This window comes from Condylura cristata, unplaced genomic scaffold, assembly GCF_000260355.1.
Source record: "Condylura cristata isolate star-nosed mole 26May11 unplaced genomic scaffold, ConCri1.0 scaffold00023, whole genome shotgun sequence".
NCBI lineage: Eukaryota > Metazoa > Chordata > Mammalia > Eulipotyphla > Talpidae > Condylura > Condylura cristata.
The window spans coordinates 22939847-22964112 of NW_004567124.1; the positions used below are offsets into that span (position 1 = coordinate 22939847).

Below are 24266 nucleotides of genomic sequence, written 5' to 3' on the forward strand. Positions count from 1 at the left end.
CCTTCTTGGAAAGCTGTAGAGCATCACAGGAGCTTGAGAGTTGTGGGGAAGATTTGGAAATGGGATGTATTTTCTGAATGGCTGCTTCCCATCAGTCCATTTACTCTTAGTAATTATCCCTGTGTAGCAGGCTCCAGGAGGCCCATTGAACAAGCCAGAAAATGGAGGCCAACTCCTTGACTTTGAGGATTCAGTCCAGTAGCAGTTGTGAAAGAAGTGACTCATTTCTGTCCTTGGTAGGTCTACCTTGCCAGGTATACTCTTCAGCTCTTAAGACTTTTTCAATCTCAGGGCCCTCCTCCTGCCATAAAACCACTAAGGAAAAGCAGTTACATGGGAATTGAACACAGTGAACCCACTTCACTCAGGGGGGGCATTCCTATTGGAAGTTTTCCCTCTAGAAAGAGAAGAAGGCTTTCACTTTCTACCTTCAAGGAATTTTGTACACCATTTAGCTGAAAGGAGAGTTTTAAAAAGCACAAGTGGGCGGTGTGGTTACTGAGTATGTGTGTGTGTGTGCGTGTGTGTTTGTGTGTACAACATCCCACCCACTCCCAGAGATAACATGTGAGAAGAAAAATAGTGTGATGTTGAGCAAATTACTTAATTTCGCTATTTCCTTAGCTGCAAAATAATCGTATGTATTCTACTGCTATGAGGATTAGACACTAGTGTAAATTTCCAACAGTCAATGAAATGATATCTGATGCACAAAGTGTTATTTTCAAAAATCCTTTATCCTTCCCTTTGTGAAATCGGGAACCTAGGTCTACCCATCCCTTAACAGAGACACAAATGGCAGCAGTGGTCAGGCAGACAAGCAAAATTTATTGAATTTTGAAGCAGGGTTATTGTTCAAAGCAGTGTGAGGAACTCCAGGCACTGTCATAGCCTGTTGTCATAAAAAAAAAAAAAAAGCTGAAACTCTTCAAACTTCCAAGGCTAAGTTCTGTCATGGCTACCATATCCTCATCCTTGATTAACACTCTCAAAGTCACAAGTGGGTATAATGTGATTTGCATCAAAGTCTTAAGGGGAAGCCCCAGGACTAAAATAAGACAGAAAGATACCAAGAGCCTTAGATAGCTATGTTTCTAATTGCAGGAACGAATGTAATTGTCTAATCATCATGAGAGTTTGAGCCTAGAAGGGGATGCTAATTTTGTGAGGTCAATAAAACAGACTTGGGTAGTCAGGCAGGATTTAAGTTCTTCCAGGAGGACTCCAGGTGAGTGTCCTTACACAGGAGGCTCCTGGTTGCCTACTGACAAGGGAGACTGCAGTGGCCACCCCTGGTGAAGAGTGGGAATGATGAGTTTGGGTAAGGGGGTTCTGCACCTTACAATGTAATTTACACAGGAGTTGAAGAACAGGCATACTTCAGTGTTGAGAAGTTGTCTGACTTTTGGAGAAGACAGCAGGTTTAATCTCATCTGAGATAGTGTTTTTATTTGATTGATTGGTTTTAAGATTATCTTAGATCCAAGAAGGTCACTTCTTTGTTCTCTTTTCATCATCAAACCAAATAAATAGCACTTATATCTAGGAATACTGTGGTCTACATTAAAACTTCCTACACTCCCCCCTCCAAATTAGCTTCTGGATCATTTAAATCTTGCTAGTGTTCTCTTTATAACTGAGCCCCCATCCCTGACCTGGTCACAGTCACAATGGAACCAGGAACACAACAGGCAGATTTTGTTCCTTGCTCAACAACAACACTCCAGGAAGAAGGGGACTTCATAGCACAGACTGTCAAGCTCTGCTCTAGTTGATGAGCTTTGCTTAGCACGAACAGGTCATTCTGGCTGCAAGTTCCTCCAAACTATTTCCACTTGGGGTTTTAAGGCACTGCAACTCCTCTGTGTAAAGCTCTCTGCTTATAAGGAATTATTTTAGTTATTCTTACTACTATTCCTGCATCACTGCATCAAAGCTCACCCCCACCCAGCCATTGGCCCTGAGATGCTGAGAGAGTGGGGATGAAGACAGATCCCAATTAATATCAGGGATTCTGGTCACTGGGATCACACTTGAGCATGACTTTCAAACCCAATCCCTTTCTTGATGTTTCAAAGGCCTCTAGAGCTTTCTCCAGAGGAAACCTATGGGTGACTAAAGGCTTCACATTCACAGACTTAGATGCAAGCATTGAAATCGCCACTGGCCACCTGTAAAAGATCACAAGTATTATATTCAATCTTCAGGAGGAAAGACTCATATCCCACAAACTACCAAAACCAAGACTAGCTTGGCCATCTTTATTTATAGCACTGCAGTTCTATAAGGTCCATTGTACAGATCGATAACAGTAGAAATATTTTTTTGACTTGTAATCTGGAAATAGAGCTCATTCCTAAATTCCCCCTCCCCCATTCCACCTTCTACTTTGTAATGCCACCATGACACCTAGAATTCCTTTGGTATGACGGCATAAAGCATGTGGAGACCACTGTGAAAAGGCAGATAAACCTCAGGGAGGCAGCCTTATATAATCCAGTCACATCCTTTAGCAGCTCAACTTGGCAGAGTTTCTAGAAAATAGGCACTTTTCTGGGAGAATGGTCATAGACTCTAAAGGTAGGAGTAACGGACACTGCTGGGGAAGGTTGCTCAAGACACAGAACCCTGTTAAGGAGAGGGTGGAACCCACAGAATATGGGGTGGGACAAATTAAAACACTCTCATTTTCCAACGGGGCCACTGGGCTCAGGAGTAGGAACCCAGGGATTTGGCTCCTAACTTGCCATTGTCCTCCTTTTTCTCTTTCTTCCCTTTAAAGGGGGAAAATGAGGGAGCTGGCCCCTTAAGGAAGTGGAAAAGAGAAGGCCTGTGTGATGAGTAGCAAACACTCAAGAATAGTGTGCTTCAAATCCTCCAAGCCACTCCCCACTCCGCCTCTCTGCCTTCCTGTTCTTTAACCAGTAGGGAATGGTCTCTGTTTGGATCCCTACCAAAATCAGATTACATGGTTGTCAGTCTGGCCAAGCAGTACACCTCATGAATAGGCAGGAACTCTTGGTCCCAGAGGCCACATGGGCCTGTCCTGGTCTTGCTGGCTGCTCGCCTCTTTCAGCAGGTCCACAACATACTCACGTGTTACAGTATCGAAATACGCCCTTGATATCCACCTCCCGGATGGCTGCATGCACTAGAGGCACTTGGGTCATCTCAGAGCCCAGCCCCACGAGCACCAGGGTCCCACCAGAACGAGTGGCCTGAAGAGGAGGTAAGAACAGGAAAATTCATAATTCTGTTACTCCACAAAACACAATTGTCACACAAACATCTTCCTGTGGCATCAGGTAGGTATGAAAAATTCTATATGGTTCAATTTTCAACATGTCAACCAAACTCAACCTAGCAGCAGCGTAAACATTGTTTTCTTAAAGGATCCTGAGATAATATACTTCCCCCATGGAGACCCAGGTACAAAAAAACATCCTCCATGGTCCACAATATCCAAGAAACAGCCAAACTTCCCCAGACACCACAAAAATCTCCCCTACAAACAAGAGCGGCCTTCAGCAGCCTCTGAGCACCTTTCAACATTTTACTAATTCAGTACCAGGTGTTGGCATAGTAGCTTCCATTTCTCAGTCCTGCCCCTCCTCCAGCATGCCCACCCACAAGATAGGGCTTCCATCAAACTTCTAAGAAATTACCTTTCTGGTAAGAAAACTATGTAGCACCATATAAATGGCAGGGAAGGGAGGTAATGCTGGAATTTTGTAGTTTAAAAGTTGCCTTAGGCCCTCCCTGGTGGCGAGTGGGTTAAAGCACAGCACTAAGAAGCTAAAGCCACTTCAGCATGAGTTCAATCCCCAATCCCCGCCCTGGAGGTGACCCACATGGAGTAGACCTCTCCTGACCCGCCCACTGCTCCCGGCAGCAATGTACTTCATCAGTCAGCCTGTTCTGCTCCCCACTCTGTCTCTGGTGAATCCTCTCACTGCCCCTATACCCCTGGCCTGTACCCCAGCTCTGTATGCATAAGTAAATAAATCTTTAAAAAAAAAAAAAAGTTGCCTTGAGGCCCTCCCTGCTGGTGCAATGTGTTAAAGCGCAGCACTATGAAGTCAACCGCAGCTACTGTAGCATGAGTTCAATTCCCCTCTGGGGAGCTAACCCACATGGCGTGGCAGACCTCTCCTGACCCTCCTGCTGCTCCCTCAGCAGTGTATTTCAGTAGACCTGCCTGTTCTGTTCCCCACTCTTCCTCTGGTGAATCCTCTCACCTCCATCCCACACTTCTGGCCTATACCCCAGTTCTTGTATGCATAAATAAATAAATCTTTAGAAAAAAAACTGCCTAGGACACACAGCCTGGCTTTTAGAAATACTGTCATTCCATAGTCTATCATAGTGGATATTGTCTCCCTTGAATACCCACCTTATCAGTTCCCTCCTTGGAGTGGACCAGAGAATGAAGTCTCTCCACATAACATGTGGACAGTCTTCACATTACCCTATGTGAGAGCTATGTCTGCACCAGAGATCTTGAGGGTCACTATGTTCCATGTTGTAAACTGGCTCTTTCAGCAGCTGCCTCACCATGGCTCCCATCAGGGTGGGACATGAGGGTGGGCTCAATGATTAATGTGTTCTCAAATTTTACTGAAGCTCAGAGTCACTTACAAACCATGTGCTCACCTCTATGCTTATTTCAAACCACATAAACACTGTGGGTAAGGGGGAGGGAATCTCACAACTGGACAATGTTGCCATCTCTACTGGATAAATGGGAGAGAACATCCAAAGTTGTAAGCCAGCCACAGAACACACTTGACTTAGAAATTTCCTAGGAAAATCATTTCCATAACAGCTATTTTGCTCTCCCTGTAAGGAGGAGGAGGAGCAACACCCAACTGGCCATCCCAGCTGCTACAAGGTCACCAGTTTGTGGACCACAGGCAAAGAAGTGTTTGGACTAGCTGGTCATTGTTTTGGAGGTGTCACCAAGGAGATGACATCAATGCTACCCGACTTTGTGCCATGTCTTCTCACAAGTATTTTGTTGTCACGATGTGGCAGAAAGTGACTCTCGGACATGTCCATATAAGGTGTCTAGCTTGCCCTTTGGCGGGGTGGCTGTAGCATTATCTGCAGCACCTGGCGTGCATGGTGGCTCCACTCCCTAGTTGGAGAGGCACCATTGAGGCTGGTGAGGCTCTTGACTCACCTCCATGCCTATCTCAGGTTGCCTGGCAACAGGCGGGAGAAGCCAACTGTTCCCAGATGCTCTCCTGTCGGGGCACATGTCATGTCTTCTATTGTCATTCTCTAGAGTGGGAGTCATTTATCTGCCCATAACTTTTGAGACAGTAGACACAGCTTACTTTCTGTTAGTGTCCTAAAGATACGTGACACAAATCAATCTCATGTTGACCCATCACCCTCTGTACTTTGGTTTTCCTTTCCTACTTGAGGCCAACATCTTTGACAGTGGTGGAAAAGGCTGGCTGACTCCAGCTGGGACTCAGGACTGAGTGGAGATGGCACCTGCTCCTCCTTTGTTCCATTACTCGCTGGGTCCCTGATACCATGGCATCTTGGTGGGGGTGGAAGGGAGCAGTTCTGCCAGAGCGCCAGGTCTGAGGGCTCTGCCATAGCACTCAAGGGGTCGGTTTTGTCCAGAATATGTTGCAGAGGGCAGAACTCTTTGCATATGACCCAGCTGTGACTCAGAAGGAAGAAGGAAACCAGAGTGACTGTGGGGAAGAAGTCTAGGAGGTAGAATAGGAGTGTCCAGGGGCAGCAAGTGCCAGCTCTCCCCAGGCCAGCCCCTCCCACCCTAGCACACTTGTCTTGTGAGTCCTTGTTCCCTCCTTTCCAACCTCTCTTAAGCAACCAGAGAAGGGAAAGCTCAGTATACTCAAGGCCAGTCACCTAGCCTCCCACCATAAAAAGAGAAAATGGAGAATGAATTTTTTATGGCCATTGTACAGATTAGGCATCATATATATAAGTACCCAGCAGAACATGTAGCACGCAGTAGGGCTGAGTCCTAAAAGGTATTATTTCTCCCTTCTTTTCCTCATTCTTTGATCGATGCCACTCCTATCCCTGTTTTTTTTTTCTCACCCCCACCAATTTCCCATAATTTGCTGATTTCACTCAAAGTGAATTTTTTTAACTAACTGGATTAATGGTTATAGTCACTCTGCATCAGTGGTCAGAGACTACTCTTCTTCAGCAGTAAAACAAGATAGGGCTTTATCACACGCAACTACGGCATAGGTCTCAGTCCCTCCTGTTGGACTTTTTACTGTTACATATATGATCATATCAGTTTCCCTGTACTTAAGGTGTAGATCACTTACATATTCCAAGGCCCATACATACCTTTTACCTAGTCTCACAAGGATGTGAGACAGGTGTCATATCTCCACAAGGGAGGTAAAGAGCAAAGATACTGAGAGGAGATTATCTAACGTTCCTTGGAAGTCACACACAGCCAGTCAGTGGAGACACCTGGCGTCTCTGGTTCACCAGCCTGCACAGACTCCCAGAAGCCACCTGCCAGCCTCAGCTGCCCTCATCCCACTCACGTAGATGCCCGCCTGGATGGCAGCCTCTGCTCCTGTGCACTCGATGGTGACTTCGGGCTTGCAGCCCAGTAGACCTTCCACTTTACTGGCAATTTCCTGAGGCGTCTCCTTGGAGATCTGGAGGACAAAATCAGCCCCAACTTCCTTGGCTTTAGACAACCTCGAGGCAGACAGATCTAAAGTTGAACAAAAGTTTCTTTCAAACTGAGCAATGGGTGGCTGATTAGGAAGAAAATCACAATGAAGGTATAGGTTCTAGTGGCAAGGAAGCATTGGGGTAGTGGTTGTGCTGCTGAGCCAACACCCTACTCAGTACACCCTTAGACACTTCTGTACACACCACAAGCTTCTCTTTCTGACACCTTCTCCTCACACAAAACACACACACTCTCCTGCACATACACTATGAAGCTAGCCACAGCTACTTCACAGGTTTGATCCCCGCCAGGGAGCTGACCCACATGACGTAGCAGACCTCTCCTGGTCTCCTAGCTGCTCCCCCCCTACACACATACAACCACGTAACTCTATACACTCATGTGTATATATATCTAGATAATCTTTCCTCTCACTCCCTCACACACACACACTGATACTTTCTACACCTTTCTACACTCATTGTTTCCAAACATACCACAAGTTCCACATATATACATATGCTTTCACAAACAACCTCTCCTCATATATACACACTCACATCTTACCACACAGACACCCTCTTATACATCTATCACACACCCCAATAACTCCATATCACACACATATACACAAACACACCCTTCTTTGCCTCCTGAACTTGATCAATGGACCAGGGGCTGAGACTTCTCTTTGGACCAAGTAGGCAGTATGGGGCAGCTGAGGGCCACACACATAGAATCAGGTACTCTTCTCCACAGCAGCCACCCTGGGAAGCAGCTTCACAAAAACTTCTCCTCCCAAGTTCTAACTTGGTCATCTCCTGAGTGGGCTCTTCAACCATGGAACTCAGGAGTAAGAGGAAGACCCTTTAGGAACTCAGGTACCCCAGGAAGGGAACAGGCCTCATGCTTCCAACTTAAACTGTAGGTCTAACTGTTTCCCTTTCAAGGAGATCTATATGAATGGAAATGAACTATAGTGGAATACTGCCAGCAATTAAAGTTGGCCATAATTCATTAACTACTGTGATGGAAAAGATTTTTCTTTTTAAAAGAGTAAGTAAAGCATTTTCAGCATACTCTCATTAGAAAAAAAAAAAAGGAAGATTCTGTGCCAAAATGTTAATAGAGGTTCTTACCCATCACCAACACCTGAGCTGCTCCCATTGCCTTGGCTACAATCAAAGTGACCATTCCAATAGGCCCTAAATAAAGGAGGAAATGAAAGATGTTTGTGAAATATTAAACATCACCTCCTCTGACCCCCACTCCAGTACCCTGGTCACAACCATATCTTGCACAAACTTCCAACATTTATCCCACTGCGACATAGTAAGACCTTAACAACTGTTTGTTGAATGCCTCAATAAATGAGTGCATGAATAATTTTTCTCTACATGTCATCTGCTTCTGTGTTGGGTTATATTTTACTTCTTTCATTCCTCAGTGCTAAACATTTTTCTCTTAGTCGTGGGGATTTCTTGGGGTAAATCTCAAAGAACCAGAATTGTTAAGGAAACATTGGTTCAAAGAAGTCTCAGAAGGTCTGGAGACGTTTTCCTGTCATCTAGAACTTGTCACACTCCCCCGGAGAGATACAACCTCTTCAGCTGCCCTCAGAGGACCACCCTGGTGGGTGTCCTTAAAGTGAGCTGGCAGACCGGGTTTACCCAGCTGCTCTAACAACTCTAAAATACCCAGGGCTGCAAGGACCAGCCTGGGAAAACACCAGCTTCCCCATATTATCAGCAGGCAGATGACACTGGGGTTTTAAAACAATAAACCTGACCAACAAAATGAGGTTATGTAGACTATCTTTGAGAATCTGCTTTTTTGACACTCTCCTTGGAAAATATTTGTGAGTTCCTCCAGGGGGAAAAAGACTGGAAAATGCCTGAAATGCTCAACAAAAGGGTAACTAAAGTGACATACTTTAAGTCATAATTCTTCATTGTCATGGAAAAATAATTTACAATATATTGATTATAAAAAAAGAGTGGCAAAATTAAGAATTTTCAGCATGATCATTAAGGAAAAGAAAAATGTTAACAATGGTTCTCTTAAGCTAATGGATGATAGGGCTGTAGATGAATTTCTGTTTGTGTGTGTGCTTATTATGTATTGTAGGTAATGTCTGTATGACCTATCTTCTTGTTTAAAAATCTGTCACCAGAGTCCTGCAGTATGCTGGATCATTGAGACAAGTCTGTCATCTACCCACCACCCCTCTGAGGAAGTCCTGAAGAAAATCACTCACAAAAGTGTATGAGGAATGCCAGATCACACCCATGTGAGCATGCTGTTTGTGGTTGCTAGGGCTGGTTCAGGTGACTGAAGCAGGGAGGAGATAGGGTGCCAGCAGTGACCCCTAAGTGGCCAGGGTGCTGGCTTAAGGCTGGACTCCATTCCTTCCACTGGCCATGAGCAGGTCCTACCTCATTCTTGGATGGACTGGGAGCCCACTTCACTCATCAACACGAAAGTTCCAGTTTCCCTTCCCTTTGCTATAAAAACATTTCCCTTGTTTCTTGCTCAGTTGAAAAATAAACCCAAGGCCCTCCCCGGTGGTGCAGCAGGTTAAAGCACAGCACTAAGAAGCTAAAGCCACTTTCGTATGAGTTCGATTCCCGCCTGCCCCGGAGGTGACCACATGGCATGGCAGACCTCTCCTGACCCACCCGCTGCTCCCCTCAGCGGTGTACTTCAACGATCTGCCTGTTCTGCTCCCCGCTCTATCTCTGGTGAATCCTCTTACCCTCCACATCTCTGGCTTGTACCCCAGTTCTGTATGAATAAATAAATCTTAAAAAAAAAAAAAAAAAGAAAAAAAAAAACCCAAGTTATATTCTTTAATGAATAAAATGAATTCACTTAAAAGTAAAATTAGTTTATTTTGCCTAGAAAAATAACATTAATCACTTCATGTCTGCAGACAGTTTATTAAGTGAAGTACGGGTCAATGAGGGAGTGGACATGGTAATCTTTCCTGACCCAGAAAGACTCTAGGGCAAATTTCAGCCCTTGGAGGGGAACTGAGATGGGCAAAAGGTCCCCACATTTCCATAGTGAGCTCATAACCAGATGCCATCGGTTTCTTACCAGCTCCACACACAAAGACTTTGTGTCCAAGGCTGATTCCAGCTCGCCGGCAGGCATGGATCCCCACAGACAGTGGCTCAATCAGGGCCCCCTCCTCGAAGGTGACATTGTCAGGAAGCCTGGAGAGTCATTGAACACCTGTGGTTAGTTCTCCTTGGGCTGATGATAATAATATGAGCTAATAGTTACTGAGCATTTATTTATGTGCTGGGCAATGTGCTCTGTAATTTACATATATTCATTGAAGTAAATCCTCAGGACATATCTGTGATGGGTACTCTTAGACCATTTTATACTTGAAGAAAAAACACACTGCTGAGGGGAGCAGTGGGTAAGATAGGCATCATGTGGGTTGTCTTCCTGGCTGGGAAGTGGTTGCAGCCAGCTTCATAGTGCTGTGCTTTAACCTGTTGTCCACCAGGGAGGGCCTGAAAATGCTTTTCTTTGGTGAAAGCCCTTTTGTGAATGGAAGTCTATGTTTCCTGTCACAGGCCTTCCAATACCAGGCTATTGTTAATAACTGAAAAACTCACTGAATAAGGGGGTAACATAACCTCACTCTAGCATGTCATTTATTTCTCAAACTTACAGCTGTTCCAGTTTTACTTTAGCAAACAACCCTCATCAGCAGAAGTTTTATAAAACACGTATTCAGGAGCCCCACAGTACATGTTCCAGAGGAACCATATGTAATGGCAGCAGCTGCCTGGTTGTCCCAGGAAAGGGTGAGATGAGGATGTGTCCCACACAGCTGATAAAATGCTGTATCACCTATACCACTGGGTGCTTGGCTTGCACTTTTTAGTGCATTGATCTCTTGATTTAGTAAGCCCCCACTGATAAAGAGAGCAAATATTTACATAAGGCTTTAGAGATTAGAGAGCTTTCTTGTCATTGTTTTATTTAATCTGTAACATGATCTCTAACAGACAGGAAGGGCAAGCTTTATTTTTACCTTAATTTTACAGAAGAGGAAGCTAAAGCTCAATGCCATTTAGAGGTGTGCCCAAGGTTACGAGACTGGCAGGTAGAAAAGCAAAGAATTGAACCCAGGTCTCCTGCTACCACTTTCTCTGCCTGTCCCATATCAGTTGCCTATTGCTTTAAGCAGCTCTAGAGTTAGTATCTAATTTCTGCTAGTTCCTCCCTTTAAGTGCCCACAAAACTCCCACAAGTAACACAAACATCCTCAAATTCCAAACATAAAAAGGCAGCCAAGCCTTGTGTTCATTCCTATGATCTCTTTTTCACTGTCCATGATTGGTCCACTACAAGATGAATAATGAGGAACCTGGCTGCTACCCACCAGACTTTTTTTTTCCATCCCTCTGCTTCTCTCCTGCCTCCCCTCCCTACAATCCACTCTTCTTCCCTTTGACTGCACTTATTACTCTTTATCCCATCCCCTAACCCCTAATTCTATATAAGGGAAACAAGTTTGAAATGAATTAACAAAGACTCCAAAAGTCTCAAGAACCTTCCAACCATGTTCTCTCAGACACACTGTGCCTCCCCCCAAGTCTGTGTTGGTTCTATAAGCTGAGGGGAGCCTTTGGTGAGGAGCCATCAACTTCCTTCTGACTTCTCCTAAGAATAAGAACACCAAGGAGGAAAAGGATAAGAGAGAATTGTTAAGGGATCCTACCAATCAGATAGTTATGATCTTATCACATAAGCTGCCAAGGCCAGCCCCATGGAGGGCAGCCTGATGCAGGGACCGAATCACCAGGCAAGAGGCCTGGTCGCCCCCTCCCACCCCCACCCCCAACTTCTGCACTGACCTTGGGAGAGTTATCTCTTTCCCAAAGCTTCTTTAGTGGGGACTGAGAGGTAAGGGAGATAAGAGGACTTGAAGTTCTTTTTTTTTTAGCTCTTTATTTTATTTACAATAATTTTTTTTTCTTTTTGTAATGTTGGTTTACAACATTGTGTAGGGTTTGGAGAAGAGGAACTCTAAATTTTTTTTTACAGCCCTAATAACCTTTCATGTCTTTATAAATACCAAGAATGACAAGACAACTTGGTGGTTTTCATGATAGGGTTACAGGAACAGGCAAAAGGGTAAAAGATATTCAAGAAGTCAAGGGGGAAGCAGGAAGACAGAAAGAAAATAAAGTGGGTAGAGAATTAAAGAGGCTGTGTTAGTGTTGGAATCCTTACAAAGAAAAACCTGTCCAGGGCTGGGCAGGGGACACAGGCTGAAAGTAACCCAGCAGGAGAGGAGGGGTGGGGTGGCATGTCTCTGAGAGACTCTCCTCAGGCTTTCCATTGCCACTGACAACAGGAACAACTGTCCCCTACCATTCCCTATAGATCAATACCCTTTCGTGCAAGGCTGCCTTTCAGGTTTTACCTTGTTCCATCTCTCACAGTACAAGATCACAGCTGTGCCACATCGTGGCCTCTACTGCATGTTAGGCTTTATGCTGAGTAGCTGATACGCCATTCTCATTGAATCCTATCAGTAAACCTATGCATTTCTTCACACTGGTGCTCTTCTTATCTCCATTTTACAGGCCAGCATATTGAGGTTACAAAGTTTAAGTAACTTGTTTGAGGTGACATGGTTGGTAAAAGGCAGAGAACAATGGTTAGTCCTGGGCCCTACCACTAGCTCTTCTGTGAGAAGAGCATGCCAATGACCAGAAAACATGTCTGGTTTAGGGACCACTTGCTGAAAGGAACATTCTGCCCAAGTAACCTGTTTTCTTCCAGAGCAGGTTCAGGTGTTGACTTCAACTCATCATGAGGTCTCTGAACTGTGACTCCTCTGCAGGCTTCCAGTGGGCACTAGAAAACCCAGATCTGTGGGAATTTCTCTGTGACTGGTACCTGGACCCTACTGCATAAGCCCCAACCCAGCAGACAGAGAGAGACTTCTGGGACCAGACAGGGTGGCGGGAAAACTCACCCAGTCAAACCAGAAGAAAAGCAGCACATTGACATCCAAGAGCTTCATGGGCTGGGACTCATGCAGATCACACAGCACTTTGCTTCTGCCAGACTAAGCCACTCACGTCACAACCAACTTGGGAGTTGGAGTCAGGGAGTGAGCACAGGGCAGGAGCTTGAGAATCACAGTCATTCAATCTCGACTCCTATCTGCTCTATGCCCAAGTCAATTAGCCTCCTCCAGCCCCTGTTAACTCCTGCATAAAACTGCAGTAGTGGTGACCATCTCACGATTACAGCACTCGTTATTAGCACAAGGCCGGGCATGTGACTTTACATGCATTGCCGTATTTAACCTTTAGGTGATTAAGTGAAACCGAAGCAGAGGAAGCCTAAGTCATTTCCTCAAAATCACTTGCAAGGAGTGAGTGGATCAAGGATGCATCCTGACAGCCACACCTGGCTCTATGCCAGGCCACCTTGGTAAACCTCTCTTGCTGCTATTATGATCAGGGTCACTGCTAGTGTCAGTTTTTTTCCCTGTGGCTGCAGTGGAAACGAGGAGGACAAACCACAAACTACCTCCAGGACAGCTGGAGAGGGCTGAGTGATTTACGCAACAGATTTCTACTGCTGCTCTTGAAGAGGAAAAGTCAGGATGGAAAGACCAAAACCAAGTACTGTTAGTCAGTCTGAGCCCTAATCCAGTTATCCTCCCTCAGTGCCACCAAGCAACAGACCTGTGCAGGGGATGCTTCTTTTCTGGAATCACGAACTGAAGAGAATAAAGAAACCCAACAGGAAGCTTGCAGAAAGAACACTCAATGAATGGAGAGGGAGCTGACCCAAGTGGCACAGCCAGGTGGTGGGTACTAACTTGTAACAGAAGTCAGCGTTATGTTTGTAGAAGCGGCAGAGGTTCCCGTCGTCAGGGGGTGTGGCACAGAAGAAGATGGTTGGTGACAGGTTGTATCGACCAACCTTGCAGAATTCATCAGTTACTCGGGGAGCACCAGGCTCGATGGCAACACGATCACCTGCAGAGGGAAACATGAGCAGAGGCAGAGATGCTGTGAAGGGACTTATACTCATGGCAGATGATGGATGGGGGCATCTGGACCAATGGGCACCCTCCTCACTGGGTGCCCTAGGCCAGGCTACCCTGCTAGTGCTTCTCATGGGACACGAAACTGATTCACTCAGAGAAAATGCCCACCCACTTCTCCACAGACTGGTTTGACTGCCCTTTTACTTACTCCTTCAACAAGTCAACCTGCCCTTCTAGCTCCATAGCCACCTCTCAATGTGGAAACTCAGGACCTATTCCATCACTAAGGCACCAAGACTAGCTCCCACCTCACACTTCTGCAAAAGAGGTAGCTCGTGTGTGAAATTTGCAGACTGTTTTCTCTCCAACTGTTTGGAAACATGGAACAAGACCTTGACAAACACCAGAGCTATAATTATGGTGTATCTTATTCAGTCTGGGTGTGTTTAGATAATAACCACAAGTTAACAGATTCCTGGTCAGCAGAACTGCTAAGGTAAATGACCTGTCCAGGACTCAGCTGGAACAGCAGATAATAGAATTCAGGTAGCAGAATAGCAAGCTCTACTTTACTTTTACTCTACCTGTGCTTAGAAATGCAGCTTTAGATTCGCTCTTCTATCATATAATTACAGAAATTATCAGATACACAGCATAGTTGAAACAACTGCAAATAGAACATCCAGACATCCTACATCTAGATTCCTCAATTAACAGTCAGCTTCATTCACTCTCATCACATGCATCCATCCCTCCCATCTCTCCTTTATCCATCAGTCTATCTTCTTTTCTGATGGATTTCAAAGTAGATTGCAAACATTAGCACACTTCACCCTTAGGTACTTCAGCCTGTGTATCATTAACTAGAGTTCAGCATCTGTTTATGATTCTTTTTGCAGGGAAAATTTAGACTTTGATAGATTGTTAGGTGAATTTTGATAAATGTGTAAACTCCTATCAAAATATAGATCTTTGTGGGCCTTGGTAAACTTCTCTTGCTGCTATTATGATCAGGGTTACTGCTAGTGTCAGTTTGCAGAAAACAGTCTGCAAATTTCCCTGGTGGCACAATGGGTTAAAGCTCAGCACTACAAAGCTAGCGGCAGCTGCTTCAGCATGAATTTGAGCCCCAGCCAGGAAGGTGACCCACATGGCACAGCAGATCTCTCCTGACCCACCCGCTGCTCCCCTCAGCAGTGTACTTCTTCAATCTGCCTGTTCTGCATCCGTCTGTCTCTGGTGAATCCTCTTACTGCCCCAGAACCTCTGGCCTGTATCCCAGTCCTGTATGCATAAATAAATAAGTCTTTAAAAAAATATATCAATCTCTGCCAGTAGATCAAAAATTTCATTTTTTTCTATGTCTTCCCAGTCAGTCTTGACTCCCGCTCTACCCCCAGAAGGATGTTCATGTAGAGTCCTGGTACATGGTACTTACTAAAGTACCATGTATAGCAGTAGCAGTAGCATTTTTCATTATTATACTTATCTGAGGTGCTAGAGAGGAAATTCAAGCTATGAGATGGCAAAGTATAAGTAAATTAGAATTTATTCATGTCTTAGATTTATTGACTCTTTCAGAGCTAACACAGAATGGCACCTTCTGCCAACTCACCCTCCCTGCATAATCTGACTAATCTAGGCTATGCATTGGTCTCACCAGCAAAGGAAGGTTAAAGCCAACAGTTATCTATGCCAAGACAGTTTGGATTTAATTCACTTATTGAGGAAACCCTCACACTGTCACTGCTGAAATATAGTAAGGAAATATTGATGGTTTCCCAACATTCAATAAAATGAAAAACTACGTTCATGGTCCTGGTTCTTGGCAGGAGGAGGCAGTTTGTGGTTCTTATGACTGGAAGGGTTTCCCCAGCACTTTCACCTGGCTTATTTCTTATTTTTCTTTAAAGATTTATTTATTTATGCATACAAGAACTGGGGTGTAGGCCAGAGGTATGTGTGTGTGTGAGGGTGAGACGATTCACCAGAGACAGAGTGGAGAGCAAAACAGGCAGTGAGTGAGACAGGAGAGGTCTGCTCTACCATGTGGGTCACCTCCCTAGGGTTGGAACTTGCAGTGGCTGCCTACTGATGACTCTTACCTTTTTGTGCCACCAGGGAGGCCCTACCTGGCTCTTACTTACTTGCCTTTAAGGGTTGGATCCATTGTCCCTTCCATAGGGATATGGATAGAATTCCCAGTGAGTATCCTGTATCCTCCTCCACTGCCTGCAACATAGCTGTAATTAAGATCTGTCTGTCTCATTTCTGTCCAGACCAAGATAGTCTTGTTCACTGCTGTATCCTCTGTGTTTAACACAAGTCCTGGCCCAGAGAAAACACACACATTTATGTGAAATGAAATTCATTATTGAGGTAAGTCTTTTTCACCTGGTTTTAGGTGCCTGACCAATGATCCCACTTTTACAACTGTTCCAGAAGCTTCATGCCCTAGCACCATGGGCTTTTTCACAATAAAATCCCCAATTCGACCATGCTGCCAGTAGTGGACATCTGAGCCGCAGATTCCAACAGAATGCATCTTCAGCAGCACCTCTGGTAAGAGAAAGAAGGAGAAGGTAAGTGAGGGAAAGAACGACTCCTATGTCATTCTGCAGCATCCTGGCACTTTTCCCCTGGACAAGAGCCAGGGCTTGGTTTTGACAGCAAGATACACAGTTTAGACCATAGAGTAAAAAGAGCTAAAGAACTATCCCAATTAAATCTTGCAGTGCAAAAAAGCTTCCACAAGCAAAATGACTGCATGTGATGGTTAATTCTATCTGTCAGCTTTGCTAAGCTACAGTACCCATTATTTGGGAAACACTAGATGCTGCTGTGAAGATACTTTTTAGATGAGATTAACATTAACATTAACATTTAAGCATTCGATGTTCAGTGCAGCATTATTCACAATAGCCATGACAAGGACTAAGTGTCCACCATGGATGAATGGATAGAGAATATATGGTTTAGGATGATTTCACTTATATGTGGAATACAAAAAAAAAAAAAAAGAGAGAGAAAAGAAAAGAAAGCAATCTTTGAAACAAATCGAAACAAATCTTTGAAATCTGACTACAGATCTGAGGCTATCTGAGGGGGGTAGAGAGTGGAGAGCTCAGGGAGGGGGGTTCAATGGTGGAGGATTATTGGAACTTTAGCAGTAGAGTTGTAACAAGCATTTGTATAGCTGTAAACCTATACTCCTAAAACATCTACTGTGTTGTAAACCAACAACATTTCAAATTTTTTTAGTTAAAAAAGAAAAAGATTTTTTTACAAGGTTGTGGTTTATATATACATTCCACCGTAAAAAAAAAAAAAGAAATCTCACCATTTATGACAACCTGAATGAGACTTGAGGGAGGGCATGTGGTTAAGTGGCATAAGTCAGACAGAGAAAGACAAATAATATAAAAATGAGTTCATTCATGTGTAGCATCAAAGTCAAAAAACAACAGTCAACCAAAAAATTATACAAAAATATGATTTCAATCAACAAAAAATACAAAATATGATTTCATTTATATATAGAATAAGAAACAAAAACAACAACCAACCAAAACAGTATACAAAAAATATGATTTCATTTATATGTGGAGTCAAAAACAAAAGACAACCAACCAAAAAAAAAAAATTGAGATCACAGATACTGAGAACAATTGTTTGTTGCCAGTGGCAGGGAGAAAGCAAATTGGGTAAAGGGGTCAAAGGGTATAAACTTCCAGTTATGAAATAATTAATAGAATATAACATGCAGAATGGAGTTATTAGTCAATAATACTGTCCTACAGATTTGAAAGTTACTAAATTCTCATCACAAGAAAATAAAATTTGTAACTCTATATGGTGGCAGATGTCACTTTAGTATAAGGGTGCCTACTTACTGTGATCATTTCAGTGTATACAAATATCAAGTCACTATAGCCTGTACACTTGACACTAACATAATGTTACATGTCGATTGTAACCTCAATAAAAATAGAAGAACATTTAGATCAGTACACTTTAAGCAGATTACCCTCTACAATGTAGACAGGTCTCATTCACTCAGTAAAGGCCTTAAAAGACAGATTTCCTGAAGAAGCAATTATCCAATACAGCAATATCAGCTCAATTTCTAGTCTTGTGGTCAGCCATAAAACCTTCAATTCCCACAATCATGTAAGCCTCAAAATCTACCCCCTCACTTCATATACATATACGATAATTCTCTATAGGAACAAACCTATACAATAAATCTATCACTCCTGTATCTATAGAGAACTAACTTAAACATACTGCTTCAGCAAGATATTATTAGTAAGGAAATATGTACAAATCACATAAGAGAACAAACTATTTTCTAGCATCTAACAGTTTCCAGACAATGAATATGCTATGCTTGATTACTACTTATTCATGAGAGGGAGGCTGGCAGAATCTAGGCTTGGCAACATTTTGTGAGCTGTCAGGCTGCATTCTTCACGTCTGTTGTTTTCTTAAAAAAAATGCAGCTTCAATTTAAGTCATCCAAAGATTTCAACTGGCATCTCCCCTTTACAAGTCTGAATAAAGTAAGATTTGGTGATATTGTTGTCAATGTTCCAAGTTTAGAATAATGACGCTCCCAGAGCCTCTTTGCTGAAATAAGTACAAAAGGATTACTGCCTCGTCTGACTGAGATGACCATGTTACGAGTATCGGCCTGAGAAAAAGCTCTGTCTCAGACAGACAAAGAGACCTAAAGCTGTGCTTGCACATTCAAATGTCTCACATACCATCCTCACCACAAACCACGGGTGATCCACAAGGTGTGGCCCTAACTTTCTTTATCCTTGGTTTTGGGAACAGAGTCAAAAATGGCAGGGATCTGAGATCGATGGTGGGGAAAAGTCACGTATCTTAAGAAAATTATGTCAGAGTTTCCACCATTGCAAATTTGTAATAAGATATCAATCAAATTTGACTTGCAAAAACTCTAGCTGAGGGCCCTCCCTGGTGGCGCAGCAGGTTAAAGCACAGCACTGAGAAGCTTAAGCTGATTCTGCATGGGTTCGATCCCCGCCTGCCCCAGAGGAGATCCACATGGTGCAGCAGACCTCTCCGGACCCGCCCGCTGCTCCCCTCAGGAGTGTACTTCATTGATCTGCCTGTTCTGCTCCCCACCGTCTCTGGTGAATCCTCTCACCCTCCTCATCTCTGGCCTATACCCCAGTTCTGTATGAATAAATAAATAAATCTTAAAAAAAAAAAACAAACTCTAGCTGAAAGTGACCATCCTTTCCCCCTCCAATTCAAGGGTAGCAACAGACATGAACATGAGGACAAGAAGTTGCCTCAGAGAGAGAAGCAGAACCCAGATCTTTTGAGTTCTAGTCCTTATTTCCACTGGTGGAATCAACGCCAAATTTTCAGGACATCGTGAGGTACTCCTTCATGACTGTGAATATGATATCTTGGTGAAAAAGCTTAAGCCCTAAATCTACATCCCTTGCTAACCACTGATAGAAACATCTATTGTTTGTACTTTTATCACTATAAATGAATAACTCAACTAACCTTTGAGTAGCAAAATTCTGGAAACTGTCAAGAAAGCTGCCTCCAATCTTATGCTCACCCAGAAGCTACCATTCTGGAGTGAGGTGGGCTGGGTTGGTACATACCTAAATCCATAAGACAGAAAGGACTTAAGTGGTTAGATGTGGGTTGAGCTAACTATACCGCTGGCCCTGGCTCCCAGTCTCACTTCAGGGTTACACAGATTATGAAGTGGGTCTCCAGGGATGGGAGGGACTGGAGAGCCATCAGTAGGGATCTGTCCTAGCCAACCAGGTCTAGACACCACCAGGAAATGTGCCTGTCAGCTTGGCCCAGTAGGCTTGTGTGTCCAGCGAGAGGCCAGAGGAGAAGAGCAAAGGTGATGGGAGGCCTGCCCCAGTGCGCTCACCTATCTTCGGTTCCTGCTTCGTAGGGCAGTGAGGTAGGGATGCATGTGATTTCTCTTGCCCCCACCTGGCAGAAGATCTTGAGCCATTCCCTCTCCTAATTAATAAAGTTCTATAGATGTTTTCCTTAACAAAGTTCCAGGTAGAGTGAGGCAAGCCAAATAATGATTGGCAAGCCAATAACAGCTTATGGTGGGCAGAGTAACCTACTCTGTTATTAGGAGAAAAGAGCAACAGTTCTGCTTCTTTGTGGGCCTTCCCTGGCCACTTCAGTGCAAATTCAATCCTCAGCCCCGGAGGTGACCCACATGGCACAGCAGACCTCTCCTGATCTGCCCACTGTTCCCCTCAGCAGTGTACTCATCAATCTATCTGTTCTGCTCCCCCGTCTGTCTCTAGTGAATCCCACTGCCCCTGTACCTCTGGCCTGTACCCCAGTTCCGTATGCATAAATAAATTTTTTTTTTTTTTAAAAAAAACAACTTAGTGACAAGCCAGCAGTCTGAAGTGGTAACTATTCTGGATCTATCACTACTTCCTTTATCTTGTGTAATAGCCAAATTAAATCTACCCTTTCGTACTGTGGATAACACACTAAGCTTTCAACCTAACAAAAGCATAGGTCTTAATGGAGCCCGAAGTAACAAACAGTAGGAAAAGAGGAGGTAAGGGAGCAATGCAAATGTATTTCCAGAATAAGAAACAGGCAACCTACCATTTGGGCCTGGCTCAGGGATTGGATAGTTCTCCTGAAGGAAACAAAACAGGGGGAAGAAAATCAGTTAGCATAATTATTTTTTAAAGATACTTATTTATTTATGCATGCAGAACTGGAGTACAGGCCAGAATTACAGGGGTGGTGAGAGGATTCACCAGGGAGCAGGGAGCAGAATGGGCAGGTCTATGAAGTACACTGCTGAAGGGTGCAGAGCGGGTCTTTCTGCCATGAGGGTCAGCTCCCAGGCGGGGGATCAAACTTGCACTGAAGCGACTGCAGCCAGCTTTTAGTGCGGTGTCCTAACCCGTTGCGCCCCCAGGGAGGGCCCCAGTTAGCATAATGTTATCTTATGAACATTTTCCCTTATTTACTTATTTATTTTTGGTACAGTGGAATTTCACTCAAATATTTCTTAACACAGACGCAGACCGTACTGCAGGAGGCAGGGCACAAGGAAGCCTTAGGGAGTGCACTCTAATTGCTGACTTCACCTAAGCCTCTGGTGCAATTCCCCCTGGAGCAAAGGAAGAAGTATTTACATCCACCCCATAAGCAGAAAGAATGTGCTATTCCTGGGTCTCTAGATCTGCCTCCCATATCAGATTCTCCTTTCTAGGAAAAACATTCTTAGATACAGATTTGTTTGGTCTGAGAGACTCACATAGGGAGAGGATGAGGGTATTTCTTGCAGTTATATGCGAGGGTTTTGTTCTGTAGACAGATTGGAAAAAGTGTGTGTGCTGCTCTTTCCCTTTACAGCAGCACACAGACCAGTGCCTGGCCCGCTCTTCCCAAACCCCACCATGTAGAGTTTTTTAGAGGTCCCTTGGGAACACATGGGCCCTGTATCTTGGCCACTCCCAGAGGTTCAAAAAGAAACCTTAGCTGTTCTGGTATTCCTGATTGATGATAATCAGTTTACAAAACATTTTCCCCCACTGTCAACTAGTTAGGACATTCCTGGTGCTAAGGAGGAATGATACTCAGTGGCCAAATCTAAGTGTTGATTTATTAATTTTATGAAGGTAGTCAAAAAGAGGGAGAAGGGCTGTAAAATGTTACAGGGCTGTACATGTGACAGATGGTGTGCTGGGCTCTGCACACATCATGGCACAAGTTCCTCGTCACAGCCCACAGTTTGCAGACAAGAAACTTGAGGTGAGAAGTTAAATGACTTGCTCAAGGTCATTACCACCAGAGTAGTTAAGCCTGGGATTCCCAAGCCTGCTTTGCAGTATCCCACTGCACATCCAAGCTGGTTGGAATAAGACTTTTTTTTTTAAGATTTATTTATTTATGCATACAGAAACAGGGTACAGGCCAGAGGTGCAGGAGTGGTGAGAGGATTCACTGGAGACAGAGTGGGGAGCAGAACAGGCCGACTGACAAAGTACACTGCTGAGGGAACAACAGGTGGGTCAGGAGAGGTCTGCTGTGCCACATGGGTCACCCCCGGGGCCGGGGATTGAACTCATGCTGTAGTGGATTTAGCTTCTTAGTGCTGCATTTACCTGCTGCACCACCAGCGAGGGCCCATCATGGGTGATTTAAGGGGCCGTTAATAAGGTGATGAGAAAATGGGTGCTGACCCTATGCCCTGGGAGGAGACACCATTTAAAACTTGCCTCCTGAAAGACACTTTTATCGGTAACACGGGGGCTATTTTGCTAACAAGGCAATAAACACCTGGATGGCAAAGGTCATCCCTTCAATGTCTTCAGCCCCAAGTACAGAGCTCTTCTCCAAACTAGGGGAAGGAGGGAAGTTTATTAAATAACCACTCTCCAGTATACTGCTTCTACAACAGGTCTGAGGTTCTCCTTCCTCTCAGATTACCAATCCAGTCAGGTGAAGCAGCTCAGAGCTAATTTCAACCCTATCTCCAATGAAACAAAGCTGAAGAGGCAATGCTAAAGCCGAGTAGCTAACACTGGCTAACTTCTTTGTGTCAGGGCCGGTGCCAACTGCCAGCATGCATCTCCTTTAACCCTCACAACAATCCTATACTGAAACTTCTATCATTATCAACCCCTTTTTCCACAGGATGAGACTGAGGAAGAGGAGGTATAGCAAACTGTCCATGGTTACACTAAGGTAGTAATGGTAGAGTTGTATTCAAAAAAAGCAGTCTGATGTGGTGAAGGTTGTTTTTGATCTCTTAATAATTTAAACTGTCCACATCTGCAAGGACAGGAGGAAAGGGAAGGAAGGAAAGAGAGAGGAGGAGGAAGGGGAGAGAATCCATCTAGAAACAGGCAGTTCAAGGTAATTGGCTGTCACCAAAATCTCTCTTAAAAGAAATCACTGGTCCCACTGTTGATGTACATCGTCAAGAACAGCTGTGTTCATTTATGTTTCTGCTATACTGTAATTAAAAATTTTTTTAGATTTATTTATTTATGCATACAAGAACTGGGTTACAGGCCAGAGGGGTGGGGGCGGGGGTGAGAGGATTCATCAGAGACAGAGTGAGGGACAGAACAGGCAGACTGACGAGGTACACTGCTGAGGGGAGCAGAGACAGGACAGGTCTGCTGTGCCATGTGGGTCAGCTCCTTGGCCAGGAATCAAACTTGTGCTGCAGTGGTTGCAGAGAGCTTCATAGTGCTGTGCTCTAGCCCATTGTGCCACCAGGGAGGGCCCTAGACTATAAAATTTTAAACTGCAGGTTAAGCTGACACTAAAGACTAAGGTCTTTATTTCAAACGTGGAACAAAATAGCTCATCCTCCGTCAAAAGGCCCTAGCAGGCAATTTCCCAAGCACACTTTTCCACAGCAGTTTTCATTTTCTTGCCTCCAACCAGACCAGGCCTCAATACCCTATTCGTGGGTGGAGAGTTGGTGGGTTCAAGCACAAACAGCTGGACACACCAAGTAGCCCTGGGCCCTTAGAGATGATATTGTAAATACTTGCTGAGTCAACAGCCTTTGGCTTTCTGGCTCAGGCAAAGTGGCAGTGACTCTTTAGGACACTAGAGGGTGCTGTGCAACAACCTGGTTTTTCCATAATTAGCAGAATACACCTTACAGATAATTTGAATACCTCTCCCTGCAAGCTAACCTTCCATTTCCATTCTCTTCCTTGCTGCTTGGCTCCTGTCTCCCCTCTCTGCAGGAGACATGTCGTCAGAACGCAAGATGATGTGAAGATCATTTATGAGTATTATCCCAGGCACATCTGTAGCTCTCACCATGTTTTAGAAAGTAATCACAGCAGGGTAACTTAAAGAATTTTGTTTTTCACTTGTGATTACTTGGTATGATGCTGACTACAATCCTCTGCTTACTTAATCTTCTTTTCTGTCTCAGATTTCAGTGGTGATATTCTTTTCATTTAACCTATTTCTCATCTATCAGAGTCTCTTTGTTTCTCTGAAATCTCAAACTTTCACTTTTATCCCCATAATCTCTTTCTTCCCAGAGGTTTTGTAATCTCAGGCTAATTCATGAACAGGATTTCTTATCTTTCTGTGAGAGACAGTAAAAGGGGATAGAGAAGTTACTATTCTTTACTATAGAACTGTGTTTTCCCCCAGTATTTTATAATTCAAGTCAGAAACACATGTGATATGCATCTTTTCCCTTCTAACCCCTTTAGGTCTCTTCTGCTCTTTCCACATACACACCCCATTATCATGGAAACACTCAGGAGAACTCTGTGGGAACAAGGATTCATTAGGTGCCTCCGGCATCCTAAATGCTATTTTGATTTTTCAAAAAAATACTTTGAGGGGCCTCCCTAGTGGCACAAGGGGTTAAATCTCAGTACTATGAAACTATTAGCAGCCCCTACAGCACAAGTTCAAGCCCCAGCCAGGGAGGTGCCCACATGGCAGAGCAGACCTCTCCTGTCCCGCTTGCTGCTCCCCTCGGCAGTGTATTTCAGT

The 24266-nt window shown here is 44.1% G+C and overlaps 1 protein-coding gene across 1 annotated transcript in view; it reads right to left on the reverse strand.

The window, feature by feature from the left end:
- Positions 1-814: 814 nt before the first annotated feature.
- SORD (sorbitol dehydrogenase) overlaps positions 815-24266 on the reverse strand; it is a 32214-nt gene continuing 8762 nt past the window's right edge. Inside the window, exons 2-9 of the mRNA XM_012728808.1 lie at positions 20376-20409; positions 16122-16286; positions 13557-13716; positions 9788-9906; positions 7828-7893; positions 6552-6727; positions 3097-3218; positions 815-2171 (exon numbers count right to left, since the gene is read on the reverse strand). Coding sequence (XP_012584262.1) covers positions 2006-2171; positions 3097-3218; positions 6552-6727; positions 7828-7893; positions 9788-9906; positions 13557-13716; positions 16122-16286; positions 20376-20409 — 1008 coding nt within the window. The 3' untranslated portion in view covers positions 815-2005. The remainder of the gene's footprint in view (positions 2172-3096; positions 3219-6551; positions 6728-7827; positions 7894-9787; positions 9907-13556; positions 13717-16121; positions 16287-20375; positions 20410-24266) is intronic.